General features: G+C 37.2%; 1 protein-coding gene across 1 annotated transcript in view; it reads left to right on the top strand.

The window, feature by feature from the left end:
* Positions 1-19,497, top strand: part of LOC116526228 (melanoma inhibitory activity protein 2) — a 59,418-nt gene extending 39,921 nt beyond the window's left edge. The window contains exons 10-15 of the mRNA XM_032242490.1: positions 8,226-8,303; positions 10,883-10,993; positions 11,629-11,700; positions 12,566-12,670; positions 17,205-17,327; positions 18,787-19,497. Of these exons, the coding sequence (XP_032098381.1) occupies positions 8,226-8,303; positions 10,883-10,993; positions 11,629-11,700; positions 12,566-12,670; positions 17,205-17,327; positions 18,787-18,921 (624 nt within the window). The 3' untranslated portion in view covers positions 18,922-19,497. The remainder of the gene's footprint in view (positions 1-8,225; positions 8,304-10,882; positions 10,994-11,628; positions 11,701-12,565; positions 12,671-17,204; positions 17,328-18,786) is intronic.

Here is a 19,497-nt window from a genome sequence, read left to right as displayed (position 1 = left end):
ATCTAAAATCATAGCTGATGGTGCAGTTGAGGGTGTGTGTGTGTGTGTAAGATTCAGATTTTTACCTGTGCGTGTCGAGTTAACCAATGCCATTTATTGGAAGGACCATCTTTTCTCTGTTCTGTAGTGTCATCTTCTTATGTCACCGAATATATATGAGTCTGTTCCTGTTAAATCTTGTATTTTGTTGGCCTTTTTCTTGTTTGTTTTTTGCCAATAACATGCTTTTTTATGTCGTGTAGTTTTATAACAAGTCTTGGTATCTGGTATGGTTAATTTATGGTTCTTGGCCATTATGAATAAAGTTACTATGAGCATTCTTCAAGTTTTTTTTGTGGGCGTGTATTTTCTTTTCAGTAAGTAGTATTGGTATAGTTTAACTGTATAAGATAAGAAACCTGACTATTTTTATCATTTTTTTCTTTGTTTCTGGTTTTCAGCAGTGTTACTATGATTTGTCTAGGTGTGTTTTTTTTTCTATTTATCCTTTTTGGAGTTTATGACACTTCTAGAATCTGTGGCTTAATGTCTTTTATTGGTTTTTTTTTTTTTTTTTGATACAGGGTCTGACTCTTGCCCAGGCTGCTATGCAGTGGTGTGATCTTGGCTCACTTCAGCCTCCACTTCCTGGGCTCAGGTGATCCTCCCACCTCAGCCTCCTGAGTAGCTGGGATACAGGCATGTGCCTGCCACCATGCCCAGCTAATTTAAAAAAAATTTTCGTGGAGATGGGGTTTTGCCATGTTGCCCAAGCTGGTCTCGAACTTCTGGATTCAAGCAATCCTCCCGCCTTGGCTTCCCGAAGTGCTGGGATTACAGCTGTGAGCCAATGTGTTTTGCCTTTTATTAGTTTTGAAATATTCTTGATTGTTTCCATGTATTGTTTTTGCCCTTTTTTCTTCTTTTTTTCTGGGACTATAAAAAAGTGTATTTTAACTTTTTATTATATCTCATCTGTCTCTGATGTTCTTTTCTGGGGTTTCCATGTTTTTGTTTGCCCACACTTCAGTCTTGATATATTCTTCTTACCTAGCTTCCATGTTGCCGGTTGTTTTCATTTATGTTTATTAAACCATCCATTGACATCTTACTTTCATCTCTTGCCTTTTTCAATTCTGCAGTTTTATTCTGGCTCTTTTTGTAATTATTTTTCTCTGGTACAATACTATTTTAAAATTTCTTTTATACATTATATTCTCTTATTATTTTTTTTTTTATTTTTATTTTTTGAGATGGAGTATCACTCTGTCGCCTAGGCTGGAGTGCAGTAGTGTGATCTCGGCTCACTGTAGCCTCCGCCTTCTGGGTTTAAGCAGTTCTTCTGCCTCAGCCTCCTGAGTAGCGGAGACTACAGGTGCACACTGCCACGTCTGGCTAATTTTTTGTATTTTAGTAGAGGTGGGGTTTCACTGTGTGCAGACTGGTTTTGAACTCCTGAGTTCAGGCAATCTGTCCGCCATGGCCTTCCAAAGTGCTAGGATTACAAGTGTGAGCCACCACACCTGACCTATGCTCTCTTATTTTATTTATTATTTTTATTTTCTGATTTTCAGACACCTGCATACACTTTCTTATTTTAATGTCTGACTAAGAACTCCATTTTTAATTACTACTGCATTATCCAGTAGTCTCTTTTTGGTGCTCATTTTTTTTCTTGTCTTTTAGTCAAGTCTTGTCCTCTTCAATGCCAGATTATTTTATATTGAGTGTGAGTGATAGTATGATAAAAATTGTAGAGATAATTTTGAAGCTATGGGTGCTGTCGTCTCTCTTCAGTGAGGATTTACCATTGATTTTCATAGGCAGCTAGGCTAGGAACATTAGAAATTTCAGATACCATTCTTTTAGTTTCTTTTTTGTAAAAGAAATTTTATTGTGTGTATTTAAGGTATAAACATGGTAAGATACATATATAGTAAAACGGTTACTACGGTGAAACAAATTAACATATCCTTTATCTCTCATAGTTACCCGTTCCCTGCCCACCCACCCCGCTAAGGACAGCTATAAGTACTCATTTAACAAAGATCCTGAATACAATGAAGTGTTATTAACTATAGAACTCATGTTGTACAAGAGATCTTTTAACTTGTTCATCCCACATATTTTCTTTTATTGAGACAGGGTCTCATTTTGTTACCCAGGCTGACGTGCAGTGGTGTGATCTTGACTCACTGCAGTCTCTATTTCCTGGGCTCAAGTAATCCTCCCACCTCAGGTTCCCGAGTAGCTGCAGGTATAGACACATGATACATGCTTGCCTGATTTTTAAATTTTTTTTAGAGATGGGGTCTCCCTATGTTCCCCAGGATGGTCTGAAACTCCTGGGCTGAGGTGATCTTCTTGCTTCAGCCTCCCAAAGTGTTGGGATTACAGGTGTGAGCCACTGTGCTGGGCCATATTTTCTACTTTGTAGTTTTTGACCTACATGTCTCTGTTTCCTCCCTCCCACCCAACACTGCTAACTACTGTTTTATTTTCTCTGTATATTTGACCTTTACAAAAATTCCACATATAAGTGAGATCATGCAATATTTTTCTTTCTATATCTGCCTTATTTTACTTAGCAAAATGTTTTCTAGGTCCATCTATGTTGTAGCAAATGGCAGGATCTCCACCTTTTTTATGGCTGAATAATATTCCATTTTAAATACATACCGCAGTTTCTTTATGCATTTGTTCATTGATGGATACCTAGGTTGTCTCCATACTGGCTACTGCAGGCAATGCTGCAGTGAACATGGATGTGCAGCTGTCTGTACAAGGTGCCAGTTTCATTTCTTTTGGATAAATATCTGGAAGAAGGTTTGCTGGATATAGTAGCTCTATTTTAAATTTCTTTAGGAATCTCCATACTGTTTTCTGTAATGACTGCATTGATCTACATTCCCTGCCAGCAATGTACAGTAAGCCCTTAAAGTCCTTGATAGTTCTTGGAAATTGACTTATAGTGAAACAATGTATACTGAATCCAGTTTTTTTAAATCAGTGTTATTCAAAGGACCTGCTCTATGTCTTTCTCTTTTCTTGTCTAGAAAGAATTCCCTTTTTTTTTTTTTTTTAACTTTTAAGTTCAGAGGTAGAAGTGCAGATTTGTTACATAGGTAAACTTGCATCATGGAGGTTTGTTGTATAAGGGTTCCCCTTTCTCCACACCCTCACAAATACTTGTCATCTCTCTTGTCTTTTTGATAATAGCTATTCTAACATATGAGGAAGTATCTCATTGTGTTTTTGATTTGCATTTCCCTGATGGTTGGTGATGTTGAACACCATTTCATATACCTGTTGGCCATTTTCATGTCATCTTCAGAGAAATATCTATTCAAGTCCTTTGCCTGTTTTTAAATCAGGTTATATGTTTTCTTGCTGTTGAGTTGTATGACGTCTTTCAAAATATTGAGTATTAACCCCTTATCTTATATGTTTTTTCTCAATCTGTAGGTTGCCTTTTTACTTTAGTTATGTATATTTTAATTTTTTTACCTTGCAGCTTCAGCTCAAAGGAACTTTCATTTTGTTAATTGTTTGTTTTGCTGTCTAGAAGCTTTTTAGTTTGACATAGTCCTATTCACTTATTTTTTTGCTTTTGTAGCCTAAGTTTTTGATATGATATTCAGTAAATTATTACCAAGGCCAATGTCAAGGAACTTTTTTGTTATGTTTTCTTCTAGGAGTTTGGAGGTTACAGGTCTTATGTTTAGGTGTTTTATTCATTTTGAGTTGATTTCTATGTATTATATAAAGTAAGAATTCAATTTCTTTTTTTTTTTTTTTTTTTTGAGACGGAGTTTCACTCATGTTACCCAGGCTGGAGTGCAATGGCGCGATCTCGGCTCACCGCAACCTCCGCCTCCCGGGTTCAGGCAATTCTCCTGCCTCAGCCTCCTGAGTAGCTGGGATTACAGGCATGCACCACCATGCCCAGCTAATTTTTTGTATTTTTAGTAGAGACGGGGTTTCACCATGTTGATCAGGATGGTCTCGATCTCTTGACCTCGTGATCCACCTGCCTCGGCCTCCCAAAGTGCTGGGATTACAGGCTTGAGCCACCGCACCGGCCTCTTTTTTTTTTTCTTTTGAGACGGAGTCTCACTCTGTCACCCAGGCTGGAGTGCAGTGATGCGATCTTGGCTGACTGCAACCTCCACCTCCCAGTTCAAGTGATCTTCCTGCCTCAGCCTCCCGAGTAGCTGGGACTGCAGGCACATGCCACCACATGTGGCTAATTTTACCTTGTTAATTTTACTCCTGACCTTGTGATCTGCCTGATTTGGCCTCCCAAAGTGCAGAGATTACAGGCATGAGCCACTGTGCCCAGCCAAGGTAGCCAGTTTTGGTTGGTAAGGACGTTCATTTCCTTTTGCTGCTGTAACAAATTAAACACCATGCCTGGCTAATTTTTTTTTTTTTTTTGTGTGTGTGTTTTTTGGTAGAGACAGGGTTTCACCATGTTGGACAGGCTGGTGTTGAACCCCTGACCTCAAGTGATCGCCCACCTTGGCCTCCCAAAGTGCTGGGATTACAGGCACAAGCCGTCTTGCAAAGCCTTTTATTTATTTTTCTTGTCTAATTGCTCTCGATAGTACTTCTAGTACTATTTTGTTTTTGATTTTTGAGACAAGGTCTCAGTCTGTTGCCTAGGCCAGAGTGCAGTGGCATGGTTATGGCTCACTGCAGCCACAACCTCCCGAGTTCAGGTGTTTCTCCCACCTCAGACTCCCAAGCAGCATGCACCACCACACCGGTAAATTTTTTGTATTTTTTTGTAAAGATGGGGTCTGGCCATGTTGCCCAGGCTGGTCTTGAACTCCTGGGCTCAAGTGATCTGCTCATCTCTGACTTCCAGAGTGCTGGGATTATAGGTATGAGCAATCACACCCAGCCCTTCCAGTACTGTTTTGAATAGCAGTGGTGATTGTGGACATCCTTGCTTTGTACCAGATCTTAGTGGAAAAGGTTTCAGTTTCTCCACACTGATGATGATATTTGCTGTAGGTTTTTCATAAATGATCTTTGTTATGTTGAAAATAAACTTTCTTTTTTTTATTTTTTATTTTTTTCATTATTTTAAGAATTTTATTTATTTTGTATTTTTTTGAGACAGAGTCTCACTTTGTTGCCCAGGATGGAGTGCAGTGGCATGCTTATGGCTCACTAGAGCCTCAACCTCCTGGGTTCAAGTGATTCTCCCACCTTAGCCTCCCTAGAGTAGCTGGGACTACAGGTGTGTGTGTGCCACCAAGCCTGGCTAATTTGTGTATTTTTGGTAGAGACGGGGTTTTGTCATGTTGTCCAGGCTGGAGTCGAAGTCCTCGGGCCTCCCAAAGTGTTGAGATTATAGGCGTGAGCCACGACACCTGGCCAGATCTTTATTTCTATACTTAAACTGTTAAGAGTTTTTATCAAGAAACGTTGTTGGTCTGGGCGTGAGGGTATGTGCCTATAGTGTCACCTTCATGGGAGCCTGAAGTGGGAGGATTGCTTGAGCCCAGGATTTCAAGTCCAGCCTGGGCAACATAGGGAGATCCTGTCTCTCAAAATTAAAAAAAAAAAAAAAAAAAAGGATGTTGAACTTTGTTGAATGTTTTTTCTGTGTCAGTTGGTATGATGATGTGGTTTTTGTCTTTCAGTCTGTGAATGTGACATATCACATTAATTGATTTGCATAGATTAAACCAGCTTTGCATGCCAGGGAGAAACCCCACTTAATCACAGTGCATAATCTTTTTGATGTATTGTTAATTTCAATTTGCTGATTATTTAGGATTTTTACATCAGTGTTCATCAGAGATACTGACCTGTAGGGTTTTTTTTTTTTTTGATACGGAGTCTTGCTCTGTTGCCCAGGCTGTAGTGCAGTGGCACAATTTCGGCTCACGGCATCCTCCACCTCCCGGGTTCAACCGATTCCCCTGCCTCAGCCTCCTGAGTAGCTGGGACTACAGGTGCATGCCACCATGCCTGGCTTTTTTTTTTTTTTTTTTTTTTTTTGTATTTTAGTAGAGACGGGGTTTCACCATGTGGGCCAGGATGGTCTCGATCTCCTGACTGCGTGATGCCTGCCTTGGCCTCCCACAGTGCTGGGATTACAGGTGTGAGCCACCAAACCCGGCCTTGTTTGTTTGTTTATTTATTTATTGTGGTGTCTTGGCCTGGCTTAGGTATCAAGGTGATGCTGGACTCACAAAATGTGTTCAGAAATATTCCCTCCTGTTGTTTTTCTTGGAAGAGTTTAAGAAGTATTGGTAATAATTCTACTCTGAAAGTTTGGTAAAATTTAACTGTGAAGTCATCCGGTTGTAGGCTTTTCTTTGTTGGGAGTCCAGATTACTTTAATAACAGGTTCAGATATTTGGAAGCTGGGCCTTAGTTCAGAGGATTAGTCTGTATTTGGTTTTGACTTTGTTATAAGGTAGGTAGGTTTTTTGTTGTTGTTGCTGAGATAGTCTTACTCTGTTGCTCAGGCTAGAGTGCAGTGGCGCGATCTTGGCTCACTGCCACCTTCGCCTCCCAGGCTGAAATGATTCTTATGCCTCAGCCTCCCGGATAGCATGCCACCACACCCAACTGATTTTTGTGTTTTTAGTAGAGACATGGAGTTTCACCTTGTTTGCCAGGCTGGTCTTGAACTCCTGACCTTGTGATCCACCCACCTCGGCCTCCCAAAATGCTGGGATTAAAGGCGTGAGCCACTGTGCCCAGCCAAGGTAGCCAGTTTAGATTGGTAAGGACATTAATTTTCTTTTGCTACTGTAATAAATTACTATAAACTTAATGGTGTAAAACAATACACATTTATCCTCTTACAATTTTGAAGGTCAGAGTCTAGAACTGATCTTTCAAAAACTTAATTTTGTTTTAGAGATGGGATCTCACTATGTTGCCTAGGCTGCTGTTGAACTCTTGGCTCTTGTCCTCAAGTGATTCTGTCACCTTGGCCTCCCAAAGTGCTGGGATTACAGGCATGAGCTACCACACCTAGCCTTAAAACCAATCTTAGGGGCAAAAATTAAGATAGCAGCAAGTCTGTTTCTTTATGCATGTTCTAGGAGAGAATCTGTGTCTTGTCTCTTCCAGATTCTAGAGTCTGCCAGCATACCTTGGCTCATAGCTACATCCTCCCAATTTCTGCTTCTATCTTAATATCGTATCATTCTTTTTTAAGTTTGGTCCTCTTGCCTCCTCCTTATAAGGACCCTTGGCATTATATTGGGCCCACCAAAATAATTTTGGATGCTCTTTCCATCTTAAGATCCTTTATTACACCTGGACATTCTAGGGAGTAGCACATAGACATCTTTGGAGAGGTCATTGTTTAGCCAAGCACAGGGTTCCATCCTAAAGCCTGAGCTACACTGGTTCATCTGACTTGGCAGGTCCTGAACTACAAGTTTTTTTTCTCAGCTTCTGAGTCTCCTGCTCTGCTTAGTTTCTCAGCCCATCAGCCTCTTCTTTTAGGGGGAATAGAAAGGTCAAATGCTAGACATGTCTTTCTGGGGATTTCCACTTCTTTCACAAATTCTCACTGCTTTTGATAGCTGTCTGAGGCTTTCAGACAGATACTATTTTTTTTGGTATTTTTGTCATGATCCAGAACAATCTATTCTTCAGTTTACTCACTTTTTTTTTTGAATCCTTGAAGTGCATTTTGCCAAATCTTATAGCATTATATATTGTATTGTTCCTTTCATTTTGATGGTCATTTCCTAGTTTTAAAGATTTTTGTATGCCACACTTGTTTTGTCTGGTATGAATTAAAAGTGAAAAGTTTTGATGGTCAGTTACTATAAATTTCTCTTTAATGAATAGCCTTAAAGAAGAGGTTTACTTGTTGGGCATAATTAGACAGCTTACATAAGAATATGCTTTTTGAGTAAACCTTTGGATAATCTTTAGTACAACCTTACATTAGAGTTTTTACCTTATTTTTAGTAAAAGATGCTAATATGAGTTATCTGCTAATACATGTTCTTTGAGAAGTAGACTTTAGTCTTAGGGGTGAAGTTCTAGCATCTGTTGCCTGAGCTAGTGGTTTGTGATGTGTTAGCTGCTCCGGCATTGGTTGTTACAGTGGTCAGATTTAAAAAACTTATAGCTAAGTAAATCCAAGTAAATTTAATGTACTTGTGGAAATGGATTCTGTCTGCTTCTTAGGCATCTATCCAGATAAGATTTAGAATAAAATTGGTAGAGTTTTTACTTGTGGTGGTGTTTTGTTTCAGTATGAAGGCTATGAAGTAGAGTCATCTTTAAAGGATGCCAGCTTTGAGAAGGAGGCAACAGAAGCACAAAGTTTGGAGGTAAAAAACCAAATGGTATAATTTTAAAATTTGGGGAAAAGATACTAAGTAACAAAAACTTTAAAAATATATTTTCTGAAAACTAAGTATTTGAAAGAAATGTGAAAGAGCATCTCTGGATGTTAAAACTTAAAGAAGAAAGTTAATCTAGGAAATGGAACATTAGTAGGTAGCATAAAATATTATAAAAAATTGAGCTTTTCTTGCTAACTTGTTTTGAGTGAGGCATGTTTATATTCAAGGAATTAGAAGCTATGTAGAAACTCTTCATTCTATCATTCCTGGGAAAAGTATTAAGGTGATTATTCCTTTTTTGACTCAGTTTGCTCTAGAAAGGAGAAATAGGATTTATTTTTACAAACTTAGGAATAGTTGGCAACAACAAATTATGTAAGTTATGACTGTACTTGCCTTTACTTTCATCCTGAGGATATTAAGAACTAACTAGAATTAGGCCAGAAATTTACATTGTAAGTAATGGTATGTTGATAAATGTTTAACAACTGTTTTTTTTTAAAGTAGCCTTATTTGTAGCATTTGCTGAGTTCTGTAGTATACTTCCACCATGGCCAGTTTCAGGCTACCAACATGATGTCACTGAATGAAGAGTTTGGGAAGATAATGCTTGAAATAGGCTTTCCTCAGCCAAGTATGATTTACTTAATTTTAAGGAAGGAAAACTTGGTAACTTGTAATTTAGCTAAACTAAGATTAGGGTAAGTCATGGGAGTGCCTTACTACTGTTGAGATATGGAAGTGTTGTGAAAAGCAGAGTAGTGACAAAGGATACCAGTTGTTAATAAAATATAATAAAATTATATTTTATTTGTTGACCCTCTGTCTTGACCCTCCCAGTAGTAATTTATTATTTTGATAAATAAAAAGAATTTTAGAAGGCATTTGGCATGCTAACGGGAGAAAATAGGGAGCAAAGACATTTACTCAAACTTGGTAATATTGAGGATAAAATATTCACACCAATTCTCAAGATAGTGAATTATTATTCACACCAATTCTCAAGGAGTAAAATTAGCTCCATTTTTAGCTGCATTCAACATTTTCTTCAATTTTAGTAATTTTTTAACATGCTATTTTCAGTAATAGTAATCATAATTGAATTCTAACTATAATGTGGTACAGTTTAAAAAAATACTAAAAGATAATGTATCAAACCAGTAGAGTAATTTTGTTGTAGGTCAGGGAATTCCTATAATGAAATAGTCAAATTTGGGGTAATAGGTGTAAACAAATTTTTAAGTCATTGTAATGTAGTATGTATTTTTTTCTGCTTTTATTTTCACCTGCATTCAATTCTTTGAATCTTTTGGTTTATTTTTTTTTAAACAAGTTTGTTGAAGGATCACAAATATCAGAGGTATGTTTATTATAGTATTTAAAATCCCGTTGAAATAATCCAATAACTAATCATTTAAAATTAAAAAGGTCATAGAAAATATGCCTTAATTCAATTAGGAATATTACCATGAAGCAGTCTTGATTTTTTTTGTTGTTGTTGTTATTATTAATGTCATGCCTTTAATTAAATTAGCTTTTTTTTTTTTTTTTTTTTTTTTTTGAGATGGAGTCTTGCACTATAGACCAGGCTGGAGTGCAGTGGCACGATCTCAGCTCACTGCAACCTCTGCCTCCTGGGTCCCGGTTCAAGCAATTCTCCTACCTCAGCCTCCCAAGTAGCTGGGATTACAGGCACGAGCCACCATGCCCAGCTAATTTTTGTATTTTTTAGTAGAGACGGAATTTCACAATGTTGGCCAGTCTGGTCTTGAACACCTGACCTTGTGATCCCCCTGCCTTGGCCTCCCAAAGTGCTGGGATTACAGGTGTGAGCCACCGTGCCCCGCCTGAATTACCTTTATTTCTCTTTTTTTTTTTTCTTTATAATGCTTTTAAGCAGTGTTTGGCAAACTGTGCCTAGTGGGCTCTCCACTTGTTTTTGTAAAACATTTTATTGGAACACAAGCCATGCTCATTCATTTAGGTATCATTTTTGTTTGTCACTACAATGGCATAGTTGAGTAATTGCAACAAAGACTGCATGGCTTACGAGCCTGAAGTATTATCTGGCTCTTTATAGCACTTTTGCTGACCACTGCTAGAATTGCTGTTATTTTGATATTATAAAAATGAGCAAATTTATAAATGAAAGTTTTTAACTTATAGTATATACTTTTGATTATGTGCATCTGATTTGCCCTAATGAAAAATTCTCATATCTATTTTATAAAGTTGGCTTTCTCTCTTTTGTTTGTTTTTGAGATGGAATTTCACTCTTGTTGCCCAGGCTAGAGTGCAATGGCCTGATCTCGGCTCACCGCAAACTATGCCTCCTGGGTTCAAGTGATTCTGCTGCCTCAGCCTCCCAAGTAGCTGGGATTACAGGCATGCACCACCGCTCCCAGCTAATTTTTTGTATTTTTAGTAGAGATGGGGTTTCTCCATGTTGGTCAGGCTTGTCTCCAACTCCTGATCTCAGATAATCCAACCGCCTTGGCCTCCCAAAGTGCTAGGATTACAGGCGTGAGCTACCACACCCAGCCTAAGTTGGCTTTCTCTTTTAGGCAACCTGTGAAAAGCTGAACAGGTCCAATTCTGAACTTGAAGATGAAATTCTCTGTCTAGAAAAAGAGTTAAAAGAAGAGAAATCTAAACATTCTGAGCAAGATGAATTGGTAAGGCTTTTTTATTTGAGGAGAATATAAGAAAAAGAAAGTTACCAAGCTTTAAAAAATTAATATGATACTGGTTAAAGTATTATATTATTGTAAAAAATGTAAAGAATACAGAAGATTGTAAATTAGAGAGATTGTAAATTTTCTAGATCCACTCTTTTCACTTCCCCCTAGATGTTATTGTGTTAAATTTCTTGCATATTTTAATAAAAATTTTCTATATGCTCTATGAAAGTAGCTCATAATAAATAAAAACAGAATAATCATCTACATAGTGTGTTTTTGTAATTACTTAACATGTATGTTAAGAACATTATAACTTTTTCTTTTGAAAAAGTCTGTCTTAATGAAAATCTTGATGTATGTGAGATTATTTAGTAAAACATGTTTGTGGACTTATCTTGAGCCTATATAACTTAAATATTAGGAAATATTAAAGTTGATGTGAGATACTGTTGTTATATAATGTTCATATAAAATATCTTTAAGCATATGGCTAAATAAACTGAGAAAGTTTCTTAATTTGAGCTCTCACTGATGGAGCAAAAGTGTTAGGTTAACAGTGTATCTCATATATATGGCATTTTGGAAACTACAGTTTAGTAAATATTTATTGTCTGATACTGTCTTTCTAGATGGCAGATATTTCAAAAAGGATACAGTCTCTAGAAGATGAGTCAAAATCCATCAAATCACAAGTAGCTGAAGTAAGTTGAATTAGCCTTATAGGTGTGTTGCTTTCAAACTGATTTTAATTTAATTTTTAAAAATTAAGACATAAGATATAATAGGATTTGAGATATAGTGGATCCCAGGGATATATATTTTTATTTTTATATATATTTTTAGCAATACCTAGATGAATAAGCATGGCTGTGTTGCCCAGGCTGGAGTGTAGTGTCACGATCTTGGCTCATTGCCACCTTCACCTCCCGGGTTCAAGCAGTTCTCCTGCCTCAGCCTCCTGAGTAGCTGGGATTCCAGGCATGTGCTGCCATACCTGGCTAAGTTTTGTATTTTTGGTAGAGATGGCGTTTCGCCCATGTTGGCCAGGCTGGTCTCCAACTCTTGAGCTCAAGTGATCAGCCCACTTCGAACTCCCAGAGTGCTGGGATTATAGGCATGAGCCATCGTATCCAGCTTGTATTATTATTATTTTTTTTAACATGAAGTACTTCAGAAAAGTTCATCTTTTCACGAGATAAGTGTTTATTGAGCTATTACTGTATATTGAGCACCAGTTGCTTGACACTTAACATTAATAGACAAAAAGAAGTTTAAATTTTAGTAGTGGAGACAGAATAAATAGTTATCAAAATTTGCTGCACAGTACATAGAAAGTTACAAGAGGTTAAATCATTTGTTGAAGGTTACATCGTAGCAAGTTAGTGGGAGAGACAGGACTAAACCCAGATTCTATAGAAGCCTTTTTTCTGCTATACCATGCTGCCTCTGCTGTTAATATTGGCATGGTTTTGCCTTTGTTTAATGCTGTGTTCTAGGGAGTATGTGTAAAGATGAGCTATGTATTAAATTAATTGTTACAAAGTTGACATTTTTTGTTTTACTTAGGCCAAAATGACCTTCAAGATATTTCAAATGAATGAAGAACGACTGAAGATAGCAATAAAAGATGCTTTGAATGAAAATTCTCAACTTCAGGAAAGCCAGAAACAGGTTCGTGCTCTGTAGGGACTCTTCAACTTGTAAATATGTAATTATACAGGTTCTTGGCATCCTCATGACTGACCCATGGTAGGGACAGGTGTAGGCTTTTTCTGGAGAGCATGAGAGCAGGACAGTCTCCCATACATCCTTCAGTATCTGTCTCTTTTGTATAGTATACAAAAGTGTATACTTTTGGCCAGGCATGGTGGCTCACACCTGTAATCTCAGCACTTTGGGAGGCCGAGGTGGGTGGATCATGAGGTTAAGAGATCGAGACCATCCTGGCCAACATGGTGAAACCCCATCTCTACTAAAAATACAAGAATTAGCGAGGCATGTTGGCACGCGCCTTTAGTCCCAGCTACTCTGAAGGCCGAGGCAAGAGAATCGCTTGAACCCAGGAGGTGGAGGTTGCAGTGAGCTGAGATCATGCCACTGTGCTACAGCCTGGGCAACAGTGAGACTGTGTCTCAAAAAAAAAAAAAAATTGTATACTTTTGGCACCCTCTACTCCCAGAGCAGGGAAGGTAAACAAGGGCATTTAGCATTTTTGTAATCATAACCAACTTCTTCCAGCCAGACAGGGTTACAGAGAATACAAGTTAGGATTATTGAAGTTATAGATCTGGGGCCTAAAGATAGAAGCAGTTCTGGTGGCAGATCAAATGAGAATGTGGGATTTGCCCCTTCTGTCCCCCATATACGTAGATATTCCCACATATATTTCTTCCTCTGCTTTGCCAGTATAATTGTAATTTTTCAGTGGGAAAATTTTTCAGTGATTAAATTATTATAATTATCCAAATATTACTCACATCAGAGCCATATGGTTTGTTCTTGTTACATATTCTGTCTTATCCAATATTTTCCTTAGAGTTAATAATTGTTTCATTTCTTGTATACTTATCCAGTTCATCTGTATGCTGTCTTCTAGATATACAGATATCTTATTCATGCCTTCAAATGCTGGATTAATTTGTTAATTTCATTTTCTTTTTTTTTTTTTTCCCCCCAATACTCATTTTTGTCCTGTATCTTTTTTTTTTCACTTGAAGCAGTTTTTTTCTCGGGTCTCTCTTGGTTTAATAAGAACTTATTTTGCAGGTGTATGTTTTGTTCTGTGTTCTGAGATTTCAGTTCGCCCCCATCCCAATGATTCCCTTGTCTTTCTCCAGTGCTAGATCTTCTATTTCCTATATGTAAGACTTGCTCTTTTGTGGTCAATTGTTCTGGTTAAGTTTCTGAGGAAGAAGTATAGGAGGTAATGTTTTTTTTTTTTTTTAGAAATTTCATGCCTGAGAATGTCTTGTTTTCTTACTTGTTGATATTTTCTTTGAATATATTCTCAGTTGACATTTTTTTTCCCTCAGAATTTTGACACAGTCACTCCATTGTCTTGACTTTCCAGTATTGCTTTCAAGAAGTCAGAAGCTATTCAGATAATTGAACATTTTTGGTAATCTGCTTTTTTCCTCCCTGGAAGCTTTTAATATCTTCTTACTGTTTCCTGTTCTCTGAAATTACATGATGATGTGCCTTGGTGTGGGTTTTTTTTTTTTTTTTTTAATATATATTTTGTTGGACATTTTTGATCTGGAAACTCTTGATCTGAATTCAGTTCTGGGACATTTACTTGAATTATCTCATACTTTTTTGGTGGATAGTTTATGAGATAAGTGTTTGAAAATCTCTTCTTTATTTTGTGTCTTTGAAACTTCTGTTCATTTTTTCTCATGTTTTCCACTTACAAGAGGTTTTGTTTGTTTTGATTATGCCTTTTTCTTGTTTCATGGATGCATGTCTTATCTTGCTGAGGATATTGAAGAGTTTGCAGTTCCCTGAATTTACTGTTTCCTTTCTTTTTTCTTTTTTTCTTTTTGGTTTGTGTCTTATCTGAAAGGTTCTTCATTCAGATGTTTGGTGATTCATGGCTGGCTGCTCATATAATACTGTAGCTTTCAAATCTAACTGGAAGCTCTTATTTGTCACTGGCGGGCCTCTCTCTCTCTCTCTCTCTCTCTCTCTCTCTCTCTCTCTCTCTCTCTCTCTTTCCCTTTATTGCCTGCTTGCTTACTTGCTTCCTTCCTTCCAACTTCCATCCTTCCTTCCTTTTCTTTCGGTGGAGTCTTGCTCTGTCACTAGGCTGGAGTGCAGTGGCACGATCTTGGCTCACTGCAACCTCTGCCTCCCAGGTTCAAGCAATTCTCCTGCCTCTGACACTGAAGCACCTGGGACTCCAGGCGCACGCCACTACACCCAGCTAATTTTTGTATTTTTAGTAGAGATGGGCTTTCACCGTGTTGTCCAGGATAGTCTCGATCTTTTGACCTCGTGATCTTCCCGCCTTGGCCTCCCAAAGTGCTGGGATTACTGCGCTACTGTGCCTGGCCACTGGTGGGCTTTTCTCTAGGATAATCTGGTTAGAGTGTTTCTTTTGTTTCTTTTTTTGTTTGTTTGTTTTTTGAGACAGACTCACTTTGTTGCCCAGGCTGGAGTGCAGGGTGCGATCTTGGCTCACTGCAACCTTTGCTGCCCGAGTTCAAGTGATTCTCCTGCCTCAGCCTTACGAGTAGCTTGGATTATAGGCATACACCACCCATCTGGCTAATTTTTCTACTTTTAGTAGAGATGGGGTTTCACCATGTTGGTCAGGTTGGTCTTGAATTCCTGACCTCAAGTGATCTGTCTCTCTCTGCCTCAGCATGTTGGGATTACAGGCGTGAGCCACTGCGCCTGGCCAGGTTACGGTATTTCTAATTGGAGGATTCTTACTTGTTGGTATTTGAAGACCATTTCCACAGGGATGAATCCTCCACAGGTCCCATTTTGGAGGTGTAAACCTGTTTGCGAGTAGCCTTGCAGCTCAATCAGGGAAAGAGTGCCGGTATCTCACTGTTTAGTAAGTCAGTTTCCTCTTAATACTTTTATATTTTCAGTATGTTACTTCTACTTTCACCTGGATAGATGTCCTAGAGTCTCGGGTTCCATCTCTCCAAAGAATAACCCCGTAGGGTTTTGCCTGTGGAGTCTTTTTATCACACTTCCATCTCTTTCCATTTTCTACTTCTACAGTTATCTTTGGTCTCATCTCCTATTCTCTTTTTTTCCTTGTGGGTTTATGCCTTAGAAAAAAATCTCTTTTCTCGCATTTTAATAGACGTGAGGAGAAAGTGGTGGTAAACCCTGTGTTAAATTGCTATGTTACAATCAAAAGTGGCCTTTTCCACCTTGGAAAATATTTCACCTAGGTCAGTCTTACTCTTTACAACTGCTTTCATCTAACTCCCTTTTAATCTTCAAAGTTCTTGAAATTGTCTGTATTCACTGATTCCATGTTCTAATAATGCACTCCTTCTCTAATGTTTTAATACTGCATACTGTGTACTCAATCTGTTTATTAACTCATGAGAGATGACCTAATCACCAAGTGTGAATTTTTTTCTTGAATTCTCATTTGTTTTTACCTGTATCATTTGATTCTTTTATTTATGCATAGAAAAGGATTCGTTTTTCATGTGTAAGGAAATATGCTAATGAAGTCTTAGTTTTGCAGAGAAATCCAGTAATTACTATTTGGTAGAACAGAATTTTAAAGACTAAATACATTTAGACTTCTTCATATATATGACTCATTTCTTTTGTGAATTGCCTGCTCAGGCTTTTTTTCTTTGTCTGTTTTTCTTATTAACTTCTAAGAGCTCTTTGCATGCTAAAATGTTATGAATTCCTTTCTTGGTGGGGTGCAGTGGGTCACACCTGTAATCCCAGTGATTTGGAAGGTCCATGTGGGTAGATCACTTGAGACCAGGAGTTCAAGATCAGTCTGGGCAACATTGCAAGACTCTGACTCTACAACAACAACAAAATAGCAGCTTATGGTGACATGTGCTTGTAGTCTAGTTGCTTGGGAGACTGAGGTGAGAGGATATCTTGGGCCCAGTAGTTTGAGATTATGGTCCAGCTTGGATGACAGAATGAGACCCTGCCTCTAAAAAAAAAAAAAATTCCTTTCTAGTTATTTGTCTTTAAATTTCTTTTGTGTTATATTTGATTTGTGAAGCTTTTAAGCTTTATGTAGTCAAGTCTACTTTTTATAATGATCTTTACTTTTTGTGTCATGTTCAGAAAGGCTTTTCTTTCCTGTAAAAGTATATACAGTAGGATATTGTTTGTGCAGAATCTGATCTGTTCTAGATTAATAGTAACTAAACTTTAGAAATACCATAAGTACAAAATTGCACAATGATTTAAAAAATAAATTTTAATGCAAGTAAGGTATGGCATTTTATATGGGATATATAAGGAATGGTAAATGATCAAATCTAAGATATGTATGTCTCAGAAAACTTTTATTTGATATACATATATGATATAAACTATTTGAAGAATGTGTATGTTATTTAACACTACCCTGTTGTGAAGGTTCTTTGAAAACAGGAGCCATGTCTGTCTTTCTTTTTTAAGTAGCTGCACAATGCCTTCTTAGTGTCTTTTAGTGATTTACCCATGTGATGAGTTGCATTTTTAAAATGTTCATTTTCAGCTTTTGCAAGAAGCTGAAGTATGGAAAGAGCAAGTGAGTGAACTTAATAAACAGAAAATAACATTTGAAGACTCCAAAGTACATGCAGAACAAGTTCTAAATGATAAAGAAAATCACATCAAGGTAAATGGCTCTACTGGTTTTAGTGACCAAGTTGGCTAGAATTTTATACTAACTCTGAAATCTGAAAACTAGTTTTTAGCAGCTTTTATTATCACAGCATATTTTCATAACATATTTGGCCAGATTTTCAAATGTTTCTTGAAGACTTACAGATTTGTAGGATGTACATACACATACACACACATATTTATATGAACATTCTTTGTGTCCTTTGTTTTTTAGCCTACATATTTAATAAAGAAATGAAAATAATTGTTTTTACCTTTTCTGTTCGGTATGTTATGTGTTAAGAGGATGTTGGGAAGAGTTTGAGAAATTGGATACATGTTTAGATATATTAATTGAATATCTTTAACTAGTGTATATACTTTCATGGAGAGGAATACTTTTTTTTTTTTTTTTTTTGGAGGCAGAGTCTCACTCTGTTGCCCAGGCTGGAGTGCAGTGGTGCAGTCTTCGCTCACTGCAACCTCTGCCTCCGGTGTTCAAGCAATCCTCTGTCTTAGCCTCCCAAGTAGATAGGGTTATAGGCACGCATCACCACGCCTGGCTAATTTTTTTGTATTTTTAGTAGAGATGGGGTTTCACCATCTTGGCCAGGCTGTTTTTGATCTCCTGACCTAGTGATCCACCCACCTTAGCCTCCCAAAGTGCTGGGATTACAGGCGCGAGCCACCATGCCTCGCTGTGGCATATTGCTTTATTTATTTATTTATTTCTAAACTTACTCTACTAAAGGGTTTGAGATTCTTTTACATAACAAGAATAAGATGCTAACCTCAAGCTCTGCTAAAAGCCATAGGCCATGTTATTTGTGCCTGGAACTCTGAAGAGAGGGAGGAGATTGAAGGGTGAAAATTGTAGAGCAGAGTATATTTTTAGGTGGGTCCCTCCGGTGGAATACATGACACATCATTTGATTATCAGTAGTGTTAGAAAATATTTCTTTATTAAACAACATTTAAAAAGTTTTGGAAAACCTCTAATGTTCCATTCAAATTCTCTTTTATAAATGTCTTTATCTCAGTTAAACTCCTCAATTAATTGCTTGAATAAATCAAGTAAAAATCTACAATCTTTTTATATGTTATATATCTCACTGCACATGTAGTTGATGTCACACAGAATTTACTCTCATGTTAATTAGGTCACTGTTTGTGGCATGTGAGAAATGTTATATACAAAAATATTTTACTACTATTTAATTGTATAATATTAATATGTACTGTACTTGATTTGGGAATAACTAGTTTTGGTTTTCATCTTGCAGAGTTTAATAGTCAATAAATGTTATAGTCTTAAGACTTTACAAATATCTTAGTAACAGGTGGAATATAAGAGTTCTTGTGCTATTACTTATGTGGATTGATTTTCAAACTGTAACTGTACATTCAGAAGTTGTAAAGCTGTTAGTATAAGGCATTACCCTCTCTGTTTTTCCTCTTTGTTAAATGTCAAGATTCTGACTGAACGCTTGATAAAGATGAAAGATTGGGCCTCTATACTTGGAGAAGAGATAACGGACGATGATAACTTGGAATTAGAAATGAACAGTGAATCGGAAAATGGTGCTTACTTAGGTATTAAGTCATGACTCATCTTCTTTTGCTAAAATGGTGACTAGCTCTTCTATTTCTTTTTTGTTCCTTGTGTGCACCATGTTCTTTATATGCTTTTACTTTGGCATGTTCTGTCTGTCTGCAACACACTGTCTTTTCTCACCATCCTTTATAGTTAACTTTAGCTGGAGTACTGCCTTTTCAGTAAGTCTTTCTCCAACTGCTCAGACACACAGCCTCCCCGCTCTGTTTCCTTTGTATATTATACATATCTTTATTATAGCAATTTTCAAAATTACATCATAATCATTTCAATGCCTGTTTTCCCCTGTACTGTAAGCTAATCAAATGGATGAGTGACTAGTTTGAAAAATGAATGTTCTATAAATGAATACTTCAGGATATTTCTTTTGCTTTTGTTAGAGGTTCAGATGGTTACACTACTTTTAATCTTAGGCATCCAAATTGTTATTGCCATTGCTAAATGTGCTCTAAAGTTGGCAAAAGTGGCAAAAGTTAGTTTCACTATAGCCACTTTGTATTCTCACACCAGTTCCTTTGACCTAAAAAAATCCTTTTTATTTTGAAATAATGGCTTCATAGGGAGTTCT

The sequence above is a fragment of the Sapajus apella genome, unplaced genomic scaffold (assembly GCF_009761245.1).
Source record: "Sapajus apella isolate SASKATOON/1434 unplaced genomic scaffold, GSC_monkey_1.0 scaffold50, whole genome shotgun sequence".
Taxonomy (NCBI): domain Eukaryota; kingdom Metazoa; phylum Chordata; class Mammalia; order Primates; family Cebidae; genus Sapajus; species Sapajus apella.
Note: the sequence above shows the minus strand (reverse complement) of the source record. Positions and strands in the feature narration are given on the sequence as shown.